The sequence below is a fragment of the Antechinus flavipes genome, chromosome 1, assembly GCF_016432865.1.
Source record: "Antechinus flavipes isolate AdamAnt ecotype Samford, QLD, Australia chromosome 1, AdamAnt_v2, whole genome shotgun sequence".
Taxonomy (NCBI): domain Eukaryota; kingdom Metazoa; phylum Chordata; class Mammalia; order Dasyuromorphia; family Dasyuridae; genus Antechinus; species Antechinus flavipes.
In genome coordinates, this window is record NC_067398.1 from 491601650 (window position 1) to 491616932 (window position 15283).

Genomic DNA, 15283 nt, shown 5'->3' on the forward strand with positions numbered 1-15283 from the left:
CCCAGCAGTGTTTCTACTGGGATTATATCCCAAAGAGATTAAGGAGGGAAAGGGACCCATATGTGTAAAAATGTTTGTGGCAGCCCCTTTTGTAGTGGCAAGAAACTGGAAACTGAGTGGATGCCCATCAATTGGAGAATGGCTGAATAAATTATGGTATATAGCAACAAGAAGACTATAATATATAAAGATCAATTCTGATGGACGTGGCTCTCTTCAACAATGAGAGGATTCAAACCAGTTCTACTTGTGCAGTGATGAAGAAAGCCATCTACACCCAGAGAGAGAACCGTAGAAACAGAGAGTGGAACACAATATAGCATTCTCACTCTCTGTTATTTGCATTTTTTTCCCCAGTTTTTCTTTTCCTTCTTTATCTGATTTTTCTTGTGCAGCAAAATAATATAAATATGTATACATATATTGGATTTAACATGCATTTCAACATATTTAACATGTATTGGACTACCTGCCAGCTAGGGGAGGGCATGGGGGGTAGAAGGGGAAAATTTGGAACAAAAGGTTTTGAAAGGATCAATGTTGGAAAAATTACTCATGCATGCGCTTTGGAAATTTAAAAAAAAAAAATTTTAAAAGAAAAATATAACTTGGGGTCAAATCCACACCAGAAAGACAGTGGGAAAAGGATTTCATTTTGTGAATGAGAAGTTATATAAAAATCAATATTAAAGTCTAAAAGGTAATAATATTAGTTAAACTCTGGATTTCAGAGTGTATACAACTCATTGGTAACTAGTTGAATATCCTGCTCAAGAAAACCCTCCTTTCTCCTTTCTCCGCCACATTTAAAAGATTCTTTTAAGTACTTATATAGGCAGTCTTCACATTAGCCTACAATTTAAGAAGGTTCTGGAATGTCTGATACAAAACCATTTTGAGACATTTGTTTCCCAATCTACCAGTAAGGGAAAGGGATCTATATCATTCAAGTTTTTACTTACTTAAAAATACTTTGTTCCTATAATATGAGAGTTCTGCCAAAGCTACAAAAGCCTAGGCTGTATGCCAAGGGCCCTTCTTAAAAGCAAGGCCTAAACCAAAAGGCCAAAAAAAAAAAAAATCCCTAAATGGAAAATCTAGAAGCAAGAAAGTAAATCATTATCATACCTTTCCACCAATTAAAAGGTCAAAATAGATCAAAGGCAGCTCTTTAGAGGAGAATATTTGGAATAGATGATTAGAACAGCATTATACACTTTGAGGCTAGTGCTGACATGAGATTATTCAAGCCTGAAAGATTTATCCACTTCCTATAAGGAACCCAAAACAAGCCTGCATCAAGGACCAACAATACCTATATGGCATCTTTATCAGAACCCACTATTTGGCCACAGAACATATATTCTTGTGGAAATTACTGAATAAAAAGTGACAATAAATACATATAAGCTCATGCACTGTTACTTCTGTGTAAGGGAAGGATAATTTCCCACTATGGAGTTGATCTCAAAAACAAAGATGGAAGAGATCTGATCACATGCTCACCTTCATAAACACAGACATGATCCTTGCTATGAACTAAACAATCATTATACTGAAATATTACCTCTCTATTTGGAATAATTTTCCCTTCTTTAGTTTAAAATCCCATATTTATTATAAATAAGTTACTATCATTAAACTCTCTTAACTGAAACTGTACAGTTTATACTAGAAAATCATAATGATTTACTAACCTTGAAATAAAAAAAACATACACCATAAAACTTATACAAATAAGTTAGAGAAAGTCACTATCTATCACCCTCTCAAAGAAATTTATTGAAAACCTATATGTAACCAGAAATTCTTTGAACTCTCAAAATTAATCATTAGACAACATTCTTTATACTCAACCAATTCAGGGCCTAATGAGTTCTACCCAGAAAGCCAAGTAAATTCCCATGACAGAAGGCCACTGAGAATGAAATCTGAGTTTTGTGAACTTGTGGAGACTGAACATGACAGTAGTGATGTTACTTCATCAAGGCTGTCCCTTTAGCCCTCTTCCTCAGTTCAAATAATGTTTCCTTCACTCTGACTGTCTACTTAAAGGTGTACTCCATAATAGTGACGCATACTCCCCCTCCCTTTCCCTAAAACTGGTGTGATTTCATTCATTCCAAATACAGCTTATAGTCCAGACACTATTTTTCTTCAGTTCCCTCACTTACAATATACATATGCATATGCTTTCCCCCCTTTCCTGTGTTCTTCCTGTGAACAATAATTTCAAATACAAACCTGTGGGCTTAGCAAAAAAAAAAAAGTCTCTTTTATTATTGTAATTATAATAACTTGTATTTCTTGCTACTGATTCTTCTACCCTTTTACCCCCTATATCTCACTGCCTTCCCTAGAATAAAAATATCAAAAGAATCTTAGTCCCTGATCATCTATACTAGGGGAAAACTTGATAATTACATTTAGGAATACTTTGAACCTACTACTGAAAGAAGTATGAAAGTCCCAAATGAATTGTGGTATCTTCTTTTTCATGCAGTATTAACCAACTAAACAGGAGGTATGGCCAAATCAAGCCTCCATTATGTGTCAAGTCTCCAAATAGATTAAATGAAATCAATTAGCCTCTAAAACTCTTCATTAATATTTAGAGAAGAATATCAACTGCTTATTATCAGGTGGGCTGCAAACACTGAAATTTAAAGCATACTGGTTTTGCTGTTTTAAGCTTAATGCAAAAGTCTGTTTGGTGGTCAGTTATTAAGTAGCACTTGCCTAATTCAGAATGATAAATGAACCAAGATCCCACATGACCATACTTTTCTTTATCTCATTCTTAGTACCTTTTGAAGGAGGGGGAAAAAAAGATTAAAGCCCCTCCCCACTTTTCCTCTTTCAGAAGATCAGTGTTTTGAAACCTTTTCATCTCTGTTCTACTACAGACATATCCTTTTTATAGCCTGTGGTCTCAAGAATCTCTCCTCTCCATAGTGCATTAAATTTGAGTGCTAGAATTTAGTTTTTAATGAAAAATTTCATTTTGCCCTCTTCAGTGTTCCATGGCTTTAGGCCCACTCAAAACTAGTGTAGAGTTTAAACATAGATTGTTACAATTTAATAGCTGGCCTATTAAACTAACAATGTTTCATTGACTCTATCTTTTCTAATCTCATCTTAAAAATATATACTTTTCTCTTTCCTTTCCTAGGTCACATCGCTTTGCCTCTATTCCTGGCCTTATGGTCCAATACTTTTATTTATTATTTAATGCTCTTCTATTACTATATACCCCATGTTGCCTCATGGTTTACATTATTTAACTTTTCATACAGCATCTTTTTTTGTAGATTGAGACCTACCCCCAATATTTTAAAGCCAAGTTTCTTATTCTCTGATTGCTTTAAATACTTGATATGCATTCTAGTGTTTTATTTCTACAGGGTACACAAGAAATCAATGCATCGGCAGGTGTATTTCCTGCATTCTCATATACAATTTGTTCTTTCTTCATTCTTTACTCTGACATTTCATGGAAATGGGAATACTGGGCATTAGATTAATTCACTGTCTCAGTATGCATAAATGCAAAACATAATTTCTAGGGGAGGAAGAAAAAATCCAAAGGGAAATAGAGATCACAATATAACATGTGATTAAGAAATTACAATGTCTGAATTCCAGGGCCAGATGGCATGCACCCCAAAATTCTGAAGTGTATATAGAAGAAGAGGGGAAAACATTGAGAGTTAAATGTGCACTGTGTATCCAAGATTAACATCATATACATCTGTAGCTGTACTGAATGCTGATGTGATTCTTCTTCTGAAAACAGAATCTGGCAATTAGTAGATCTATTTAAAACTCTGTGCAAAGAAGAGGTCCTAGTGGGGTGCCAGCCCTTATGTTTTAGGGAAACATTCAAGGAAACTTTACTATAGACTGTCTCTTTTTAGGTAAAGATTTTTCCAACAGTGAGTTGGGATGGAGAAAGAAGTGGACAATTACTGTTTTGAAATTTTAAAGATAACAGGCAAAATTGCACCAACAAAACAAAACACCCCCCGCCAAAAAAAGGTCACCAATGAAGTCTGAAATATAACAGCTGAACTACAGGGACACCCACAGACAATGTAGTCAGACTACAAGAACATTTTCAAACAAAAGGGCAACCTACAAGGTCAATAAGTATGTGGCATGAAATACTTTAGTGGAACAAGGACTAGCTGGAGGCAAACCTATAAGAAACCTAGAAAGAAAAAGAATGTGCTGATAATGATAAATTTGTACAGTCAATGGAAAAGAAAAGCTCTCACAATTTCATACAATTTGTCCTTATAACAAAAACTAACCATCACCAATCTAGTTTCACTCACGCCCCCAAAAAAGAAAATGGTGATTGGCTTCAAAAAATGCATAGGAAGAATAATCAAGCATTAAAATACATGACAAAAAATTTTTTTTGAAGATCTTTAATTAATAAAGGTAAATGAAGTAAAGTATAATTATAAAGTCAGGTTTTTAAAGAGGTTATTCATGTTTTTCTAGGACAAAAGGCTAAGTTATAAAGTAACATTCACATACAACATATAAAGAGAAAGCTCCCACCAAACTCGCTGGGAGTTCTAAGAATTGTTACATAAATTCTCCAAACTTCTCCAAAGCTGAATCCCACGTGATATTACTGTTACCATTAATTCTATTCCAACACTGTCATCCCAAATAGCTACTTTTAAAAAGTAAAAACAACACCTCGTCACAAAAGACTCAATGAGTCAACCCTATGTACCTCTTCAGAACAAGAGATATCCTTTACTGAGTATGCCCTGGTATTTAAAAACTTAGTTGGAGGGAACAACAAAAATTAGCTTCAACTGGATAATTATCTGCCTCTACCCCAAGTCTTTCTCATCTGTGTGCCTCTCTCTGTTTGAATTTCTTCCCATTTTTGCAAAGAACAATTAAAATGCTACTTCCTCAGTTCATTCCCAGCTAGTAAGAATTATATCAGGCCTCACAAAGCAGTCCTTTTTGTACTTTTCTAATATGCTAATTTATTGAGCATTATTTCTATATAATGAATATGTCATGTACAATATTTTTAGGATGTTATTTACTCTTGGAAAAAAAAGCTGTCTAATCCCTTCTATTGACTGAAGATATTTTAAAAACATTATTTTCTCAATGCCATTGCACTTGGTACATATAAAAACTCAAAGGGAAATAATTAATCTAAAAAAATCTAGCTACTTATACAAACAGTAGAGGCAATATGAGATCTTTAAGGATAAGAAGTAATCAATTTGTCATTTTCGAGAAATGAAGAAGGCAAGAAAAGACTTAAACTTTAACCTAAATTTTAGAAATATAAAATTCAATTCAAGACTACAGTAGGGAGATAGTCCCAAAATAAAGCCAGAACTCACTGTGACTTAAATAACATTGTTCAGCTCTTATACTTTCTATACTGAGGTAAAAACGGCATTGAAAAAAAGTAAAGTCAATGGAATTTTAAGCTTAAAATAAAACGTGTTCCTCCTCCCATTTCATGGTTGCCCTTTCCTGAAAAGCTCCCCACTTGATCATCTCTAGTAATTCAATTCCAAATTCCTTTACCCCCAAATTCACATAGTTTCCCACCTTCTACTTTACAGAAAACCCACCACACAATTCATTGCAAGAATATCTTACAGGATTTCCATTTGTTTTGCCTCAGCTCCTACATTAATCCAAACAATAAGGGCCTTTAAAACATTCATAAATAACCTGCTGCTGCTGCTGGCACCTAGGAGCCAAGTGCAGCAATGTTAAGCAACAACAAATTTCATAGTTCAAGAGGCACAGTTAAGGAAAAAGGTTGCTCAGAAAATCGCTCTCATTTAGCACAAAGATCCTTAAAAATTGCATGAAATCAGTCAAGTAACTATAGAAACCAATTTCTTCAGCTCCATATCACACGTCTCACACCTCAATTGTCTTTATTATCGTCTGCTGTCAGATCCTTAATCAGAAATGTGAACAGGCTTGATGATTTATTCAGCAGGGAAAAGAATCTGTAGGTCAAGTGAAAAATTTCACACACACCCCCATACACACACCACATCTTCAACCTTAGGTACTTTCATTTTATTCTGTTCCCAGTAGCTCTGGGGGCAACTCCAGTGAGATCCAATATTAAGGCTCAATTAAAATAAGCTCCAATTAGTGGAGCTTTTTTCTCTGAGGCTAGAAAAGTCAGGAAATGGATATTGGGAAATGTAAAAAGTCAGCTACTGAGAGGAGGCTGCAGACATAAATGAACTTATTTGTTGATTTCTACAGTTGCTATGCAGAGGCCTCTGGGAGTAAAAGCTTAACCAGTCTAAGCTATAAACTAAAACCCCTGCAGCTAAACATGAACTGTGTGAAACAAGGGCTCCATTCCAGAACAGAAAACTGCTGGGCCCAGAAAATTAAAAGCCAGAGGCATTTTCCATTTAAAACTAAATCCCAGTACCGCCTCCCAGCCAAAGAATTATAAGCAGTATCAGATTTACAAAACGAACAATTACCCTGGAAAAATGTAGCCTATTGTACAGTCCCAGATGCTAAATCTCAAAAGTTTCCCTTTTTTTTTTAATCCCACATTATATTCTTACCAAGTGCACTGCTATACTTTACAAAGAACCATTTCTAGACAGGCCTTGGAAATAAATTTTAAAAGGAAAGCTCATAATTCATTGACCTTATTTGAAGTACTGCCCTTGCCTGTGGCAGTTCCTGTCCTTCCCCAAGGCCTCTGCAAATGGTATGCCACAGCAAAATAAACCCTGACCTAATTGCTGGCAGACTAGCACTGCTGCCACCCTTCTCTCAAACACAAAGGCAATGAGCATAGTGAGGCTCTAAGTCTTACCTCTTTGGCTTTCTGCTTTAATCGCAGCTGCTCTGGATCTTCTTTATTAGAACGACTCTATCAAAGGAAAAGAAAATTGTAATAGAAATTACTAGCATCTAAACACCAAGGCAGCCGTTAAATATTTAATAAATGACAATTTTCTCTTGTGATTGAAAATCCTAGCTCCAGGGCAAATGCCAGAATACAGGTTTGGTTGCCCACCCCCACGTTTTTTCCCTTTTGCTCTTAACTGTGCCTGATGCTGCTGTTACTACTGCTGCTGTTCTTCCCTGGAGGAAGCTTATGCTGAAAGTGATGCTAACACTATCAGTCAGGTTCAGTTGAGGCATGACGTTGTTCAGGTCAGGAGCAGACATCAAAAACAGATGGGGTGAGAGAGGGAAAGAATAATGGTTTCTCAAGTATCCCAGCCACATTGTGCTGATGGCCTAGTGAAACCCTTTTAGGAACATGGTGTAGAGGAACTCATAAGCTGTTGTATTAAGTCAAGATCAGAGCTGGTTTCTAACAAGACTTCAATCTCCTTAAAAATCCCTGCCTATGTGGACATGGAAAGAAAAGGAAAATTAATCTCAGCATGGAAGTTATAGGAATCCTTCCTTATTGGTTTAGTAACCCATCAGAATCAAAATTCTTCCTCATCTATTCAACAAATATTTGTTAAACATCTACTATGTTTCAAAGCAAGAGGCAACATGATCTAATGTCCAGAGAGCTGGCCTACAAGGCAGAAAGCTCCAGGATTCAAGTCCTTTCTGTGACACATAGTAGCTGTGTAATTCTGGACAGCCACTCATATCTCCTCATATGCTCTAGGTAAGTCCCCTTTTCCAATGCAATCACAGGCCTAGTCCCCTCCCCTCATTCCTATGCTAGGCATTTCAAAAGGAAAAGCTGAGCCCTCTGCTCCTACAGCTTAGGAAAGGAGATAAAACAAGAACACAGGACAGAATGTAGTAATTCCAATGGACTTTCAGTTTCTTGAGGAGATAAACTGTTTTCATTATTTTTTGTGCCCTCAGTTCTTAGGACAGTATCTAACATAGAGAAGATGCTTAATAAATGCTGACTGAACTACAATGCCATAAAAATGTATCTAGGGGCTTTAACTATTAGCATGCTAATTTAAAAATTAGCAGTATATTGGGGTAGCTACCATGACCCACCCCAAAGCTAAAGTAATCTTGAAATACATTGAGAGGCTAAGTTAGGTTTCAAGAATAGGGAGGTGGTGCTCTTCCAACTCCATTCCATCATCACCAGACTTTATTTCAGCATGGTGTTCCGTTCTGGATGCCACTATTTAAGGACATCAAAGCTATTCAGAAGCAGCATAAACTGTAGAGTATCCAAAGGAAGGCAAACAGAATGATGGAGAGCCTTGAATCCATATCATAACAGAATGAACTGGGCATGTTTGGACCAGAGGAGGCTTGGGGAAAATAGCAGTACCTAAAATATTTGAAAGGCTATCATGTGAAGGAGGCATTAGATTTTACTCTAGAGGCCCAAATCAGGAGAAATGGGTGAAGGATATACATAGGCCTGATTTCAGGAAAGATGTCCTAATAATAATGTTGTTTTAATAATAGTTTAGACTATTTTACAGGTTCTTCTTCCTATAGTTTGCATAACTGTCTAACATGGTATAATGGGATCCCTTTCACATATGGGTTGGACTAGATGGCCCCCGAAGTTCTTTCTAACTCTCCAATTCTGTGATTCTGAAAACTGTACAAAGAAAGCCATGGGAATGTTGCCACATTTCACACAAAAAGGAGCAACTCCAATTAAATTCTATCGTTAGAGAAAAGGATCTCTTCCTGACTCCAACGGCATAGTCTGGCAGAATGCATTTCAATATACACAATTATATTCATCTTGACAAAGTTATCCAACCCAAATAAATCTAAGATAAAATTTATTCTAGCTATGAAATTCTGCAATCACTAACCAAACAAAACATGAAGTGCTTTGTTGTACATGTTTACCTGCCACTAATTTCACTGTGGCTATTTGTATTATAAAACAAGTTAAAAAAATGAATTAAGATTTAAGATTACTGTAATATTAAAAGTCTTCATCAAGTAGCTACAAAGTTCTTAGAACTAAAAAACGATTAGTAAGAACTCTAATTTTAGCTACAAATCTAATTAAGATAATTTTATTTCAAAGCTAATCAATGCAAATACATTTAAATATACTCAATAAGTCCAATAGTAAAGAAAGCATTACAGATCTGTGATTGAGTGGTGGTGTTGGCACCTCACTCTACCAATGTAAATCACAAATGATTTGCACATTGCCACAGAGTAACAAAAGCAGAATTTGAACCCAGGCCTTCTCAGTTCCAAGTCCAACATTATCCATATAATAAACTGCTTTTTAATTATCTATCAAATTGAAAAAACCTGGGTATTTCAGTTTAGTGCTACTTCAAATGAAAGTTTTTCAGTGTTTTGGAAATGGTTCATGGTTTATAAAAGGTCTGTTTTTCCCACTAGGGAGATGGGGGAGACACCATAATTGCTCTGTGCAACAATAATTCAAATAAGTAAAATATACTAACAATAACATATTTCCTCATCATAATGCAACATTTTGAATTTAGATCATGTTTTTCTAAAAATGATATTAAATGCCTTAGAGATATTAAATCTTACTGAGGTGTATCAGAGACAAATTTATCTCCAGACTAAATATAAAGAAGTGATGTGACTTGTTCAGTCACAAAACAATCAGCTGGCAGACAGCAATTTAACATTAGCCAATAATTCTCAAATTTATCCTCTAAATAAACATCTCTTTCTGAACTGCTATTATTCAGTCCTAGACCCCCATTCTCCTAAAAAAAAAAAAAATTAGTAATCTCCCCTAAGATATGTGGTGGTGGGAGAGAAGGTAAAAAGTGTTTTTATTTTTAGGATTTCTATACTGTTAAGAATTAGAAAGAAATTGTTACACTTATAATCACAATTTCAAAAATAGAAGGGACTCTAATGATCCTTTACTTGTAATACCTCATCTTTTCTCTATCCAAGAGAACTGAGCCTAACAAGAAAAGATCAGTGGGATAGTGGACTCTTAATAATAGCAATAATGGAATTGAGGGATAAGAGAAATGAAACGTAAAATAAGCCAACAGTTGTGACAAGAAGGCTACATCATGAAACTAATCAGTATACTATTGAATAGTTATTAGGAACTTGGAAGCTATTATCCCTGCAAACTCTGCCAGTGAAACAGATAAAATGCTCCTCAAATCACCAACTCAAGAAAGGATGGGTTGGGTTAGACTGGAAGATTGCAGTCTCTTCCAATTTAGATAAAGCTTGAAGGCATTTTAGAAATTCCTCTCATTTTATAGGTGGGAAATTGAGACCCAAAGAAATTAAGGTTCCACGTAGCATAAGAAGTCCAATACAATATCAAATAAAAATGACTATTTTTTGGCTCTTAATCTGTTATGTCATTTCTTCTACTGTCAAGTATTTTTTTTTTTTCCCTTGGTCCTCATTTTTCCCCTCTTTTGTTCCCTACTCTCCAAACTTTTTTCTCTCAAATTCAGCTTTGGCAAATTAAAACACTAGAAATGTTATGTCTCAATGGATATATTTTTCAACAGATTAATGTGACTGCTCCTACTATAGTCAAGAGCATGCAGATTAAATTGATATCAAAATCAAAATATCACAGAAAAATTTTTTGAGAAAAAATAGGCATATTTTATCTGATAATAACTAAGAAGGCAAGCAATCAAATAAATCCCAACTTTATCATCGAGTCACATTTACTGCTAAGAGAATTAAGCCCCCACCTTAGCTGCTCTGAGCAACATCTCTCGTTCTTCTTCATCCTTTCGTTGCTTTTCAATGTGATCCAGCTTCTCAAGAAATCTAAGCTGTGATCTGGTATCACTAGACATGACATAATTTTCACTTTCCTGGAAAGAAACAAACAATGGTTATAGAACCAAGTCCTATTTCATATAGATAGATCTTTGGACAACAAAAGTCCACAATTTTAACACTAAAACAGTGAAAGAGATACACGTGAAAGGAGATAGTATTTATACATCTGCCACCTTCTACCATGAGGTTTTTTAATATCTTCCCTAGAAACAGAAATGTAATTAAACAATTAATTTTCCCAAAAAAGTTTAGGTGAAATTAATAATTTCTTTGCCTATGTCTTAAAACATCAAAATAGGAAATGTTATCAATAAAAAGTTGAAAATAAGACTGAGTTATAGACTACATAATCTAAATTATGTTATTTATTACTTAGCACTCATAAAGTTTTAAAGAATTATCCATCCCATGGTTAAGAATGTAGAAAGAATGAGGAGAAAAAAGAGAATAGTAATAGAAAAAAGATAGGAAATAAACACTTCTCTTAAAATTACTCTGGCAATAGAATGGTTTCACATATATACCTGTTAAAATTGTTCCTTGTGATTTAAATTCTTTGTAAAATTCAGAACAAAGCAAAATTTATTTAATGTTATAATTACAACACTGGGTAACTACGTTAAGTCTGCATATAACTGGATAGCTAATGTTGAAAAAAGCAAAAGAAAAGTTCCATTGACTCAAATACTCTGGGTTAAATAGTAAAAAAGCTCTCTACACTTTTTATTTTCTAATTTTATTTTTCTTGAACACCATTACAACTTCACATTTCCCTGTCTTTTTAAAGGAGGAATGCTAAATTTAAAAAAAAAAAAAATTGTCCTCAAGCTATTTAAAAATTATTAATGTTAACTCATTCTTTAATGATGACCTTTATAGAAATTTTAAAGACAAATAATGTTTCTTGAAATAATTAATCCAACAGCTAGATATATATTTTTAAACTCCCTAAATTCAAAAATTCCTTTGGTGCCCATCCCCATCTTTCTTTCATTCTTATAAGGGTTTTCATTTAGCCAGGGGAGGATGGAAAAGGAAGGGAGTTTCATACGGCCAGAATTCTCCTTTTAAAATTAAATTTTTATTGTTTGAGTTTAACCAGATCAAAAGAATATTACATACTTTAAGAAGAAAAGATGTAACAGTACTACTTATTTTGCTAAGAGTCTAATATAAAAAGAATCTTCATATGCTTCATAGAGTTAAATAATACAAGTTAAAAGTATGGAATAAATTATAGGCCTACCATAGAAGTGTATAAACAAAATCTCTAGTGGTTTCTTAAATACCTCATCTTTACCCATTTTCATTTTCAGACACTCTGGAGATAGTTTACTGACAGGATTTAATTTAAAATGGAACACAACATACTAAATGAAAGGGGGCATGAATCAAAAAGTTTTGGCCCAATCTTACTGACATGCTGAGATTTCTCCTACTCAAATACAGATGCCCTTGGCATAACCCACCTTTCTTTACTTTTCCAGATGTTTCTCCACAGATGAGTTCCTCCCTTTCTTCCTACTGAGTCTCTAACCTTTTAAATACTAAGCCTGACCTCACCACCTTCCTTCCTGTATATCCAGCTGGTGGAACCAGCTGAATTCTTCATACAAAAACAGGGAGAAAAGTAAAAAAAGACACACTTCACCTAATTTTAGGACCACTCTATATTAAACACTCAACTAAGAATAAAAAAATAAATAACACAGACCAAATGCTATCAATGTCAAGGAAGCAAACTATATCCAACAAAGGAAATATGGCATCTTCCTACTGAGAAAAAAAAAAATGAACCAATTCTGCAGCAAATAGTTTGCAGACAAGGTCACTGGAAACACACCTGGCAGCAACATCAATAGCAAGTTATATGCCTTGAACCTCCAAATGTGTGGCTTGCTGCCTCTTTACAGTGTTCTATTTACATGAATAGGAAGCACTGTGAATGAATCTGGATTTAAGTATAGAACTAAAGAGAACAACCCAAGTGAAAGAAGAAATCAGAAAGAAGAAATGCCAGCTGTAGTCAGTGATAGAATTGTCCCTTCAGAAGTGTGGCAAATATCTATTAGAATGACAAAATAGCCAATTAAAAAAATTGATTCAGATGAGCTTGATATCAAAGAATTCAAAATTGAAGACAAACATGGCTAAATTAAGACAAAGGATGATGTAGTAGCTGTCTTTCTCTCCACTTGAATAGCTCCTTTTATATGGAAATAGGAGGAAATGAGATAGCTGTATGGGGCAGCAAGGAGGCCTTAATCTTTTTCCTAATGAAGTCTTTAAGGTAAGGTATATGCTACCCAACTCGCCAAAGGAAGAAAAAACCCTAGAACAGGTGCTGTTGGCACATAAAGTTCCAGTCTAAAAATGGCAAGCAATTGCACACTGAACAATATTCAGAATGCTAAACATGACTTTCTAAAACAACAAATTCCCAAACTTCATTACCTAGTATTGACAGATTATGTTAAAATTTATACAAGAACAATCCATAAACATAATACAGCTGTATTTAAAAAAATAAAATAAAATAAAAAAAATAAACCTTGCTCAAAAATGTAAAAAGTAACAAACTTTAGAAACTGAAATTGTTTATTTAACCCATGGGGGTAGGGGGAGAGACAAAAAAGTCAATAGAAATTATAAGTTTGCTTTGCTTCAAGATAGACTAATATCAGAGCTTCACATGCATAACTTTCAGTTCAGTCAACAACCAGAAGTATACACAGCTTCACTCCCTGGGGCTCTGGAAACAATGGTCTTGATCCCTCAGGTTTTGTTTTGCCAGAGTCTTTTCTAGTGCTGAGTTCATATGGCTAGTGCTCAGCCCAATGAATTTTCACTAAAAATGTTATTTGAAGACTTCAGCAACAACAATCCAATCTTCCCAAAAGTTTAAGAGAAGTAGAGAAAGTAGGACAATTACTCCAGGGAACTCACCGGTGGTGTGGCAGCTGATGTTCCCCTGGATTCCTCTTAACCTACGGCTAGGACATCATGGTGGTGACCATACTACAAAACCCAAATGTTTTAACATCTTTCAGCTCAGCTTTTTCTTATCCACATGCAATCTTACTCCAAATGCACTTACTAACATTCCTTGATGTAGGAAAAGAGATAGGCTATTATCTATTACTCACCACCCAATCATTTCTTCCTCCCCAAACTAACAACTGCCTCTAGTGCCTTTATCTGCATAATGGCTAGTGTGAGCACATCACCAGGGACACTACGCATTTGGTTCTGTGATTTTTACAAATGCAGACAGTCACATTCACCAGGGACATCAGCTTTCATTCAGTGAGCTCCTGTGCCTTATATTAACAAGGGATATGAATGATAAACCATGGTGCTACCATTTTTACAAAACAAAAAGGGAGTCAAGCATGGCACCCTAATTTATTTCCCTTCCAACACAAACCCTTGGATAAACAACTTAAATTAAATGTTAATTTTATTTTTTCCATGTGTACATTTATGTCTGCATCTTCTGAATTATGAAACAATTAAAAATATGAAATGATTTTACACAAATACCAACTACAGAATAATTTAATCTGGCTACTTTCCTTAGGAAAATATTTAACTATGAAGACACACAATAAATGGACCTTTTAATATGGGGAAAAAAGGAAAAAAAAACTACTCAGAACTTCCTTAATGATTTCCTTTACCTTGCAGGTTGTCATTCGATGTTGAGCAATTATAGTCAGTTTTTCTATAAGGCCTCGTAATCGCTCCTGTGTAGCATGGGAGATCAAGTTCACAACATCAGAGTTAAGTTCCATAATGTCATGCCTTTTACCTGTGGAAGCAGAGAAAATCCATTACATGTTTTAGCAGTAGCTGATAATTGAAATAATTAGCACAGCAGGTATTCTGTTCCCCCTGGAAGTCATACCCATTATGAATAAAGGTTTGGAGATTATGATTTTCCTGGTAAAGTCACAACTTCAAAGATCTTAGACATTACATTAATAAAACTTAGCCTGAAGCTTCAGAAAATATAGACATTGTTTCACTTAGCCCCTAGAATCATTCTCCATGCAAGGTCATTTATAGGACAAAGTTAATAAGAACACAAATCAAGTCTAGTGTTCAAGGGGGAGAACAATAATTGTAGAAATTAGTGACATATTCTGTTAATTTTAATAATTTTAAAAATAGAAAATTACATTGTTCCCTGTTTAACACAATACTTGTTAACAATTCATGCTATTTATTTCAATGAATTTGAAAATCTATTCTTTCTACATGTTTTTAAACCCTATACATTCCTTGCATAGAAGGACATTGTTTCTTACAAGTAACAAGCAACCTGATTGCCAATTTATATACAGTATCAGGTACCAAAGTATCATCTTATATGTTTCCTTTTGAAAATCTCTTTTATTTGTGTATAGGTGTTACTAGCCCCTTTCTTTGTTATTAAGAGAGGAATGGCAAAGCTCCTTGATTAAATATAGAAAGTTTCATGAAAACAACTTGAACTACATACCCAAAGACA

The 15283-nt window shown here is 34.7% G+C and overlaps 1 protein-coding gene across 2 annotated transcripts in view; it reads right to left on the reverse strand.

The window, feature by feature from the left end:
- The window catches only part of TAF4B (TATA-box binding protein associated factor 4b), a 158944-nt gene that overhangs the window by 62493 nt on the left and 81168 nt on the right, over positions 1 to 15283 (reverse strand). For both annotated transcript variants that reach the window (XM_051970313.1, XM_051970312.1), the window contains exons 11-13: positions 14451 to 14581; positions 10677 to 10802; positions 6857 to 6913 (exon numbers count right to left, since the gene is read on the reverse strand). In XM_051970313.1, coding sequence (XP_051826273.1) covers positions 6857 to 6913; positions 10677 to 10802; positions 14451 to 14581 — 314 coding nt within the window. The remainder of the gene's footprint in view (positions 1 to 6856; positions 6914 to 10676; positions 10803 to 14450; positions 14582 to 15283) is intronic.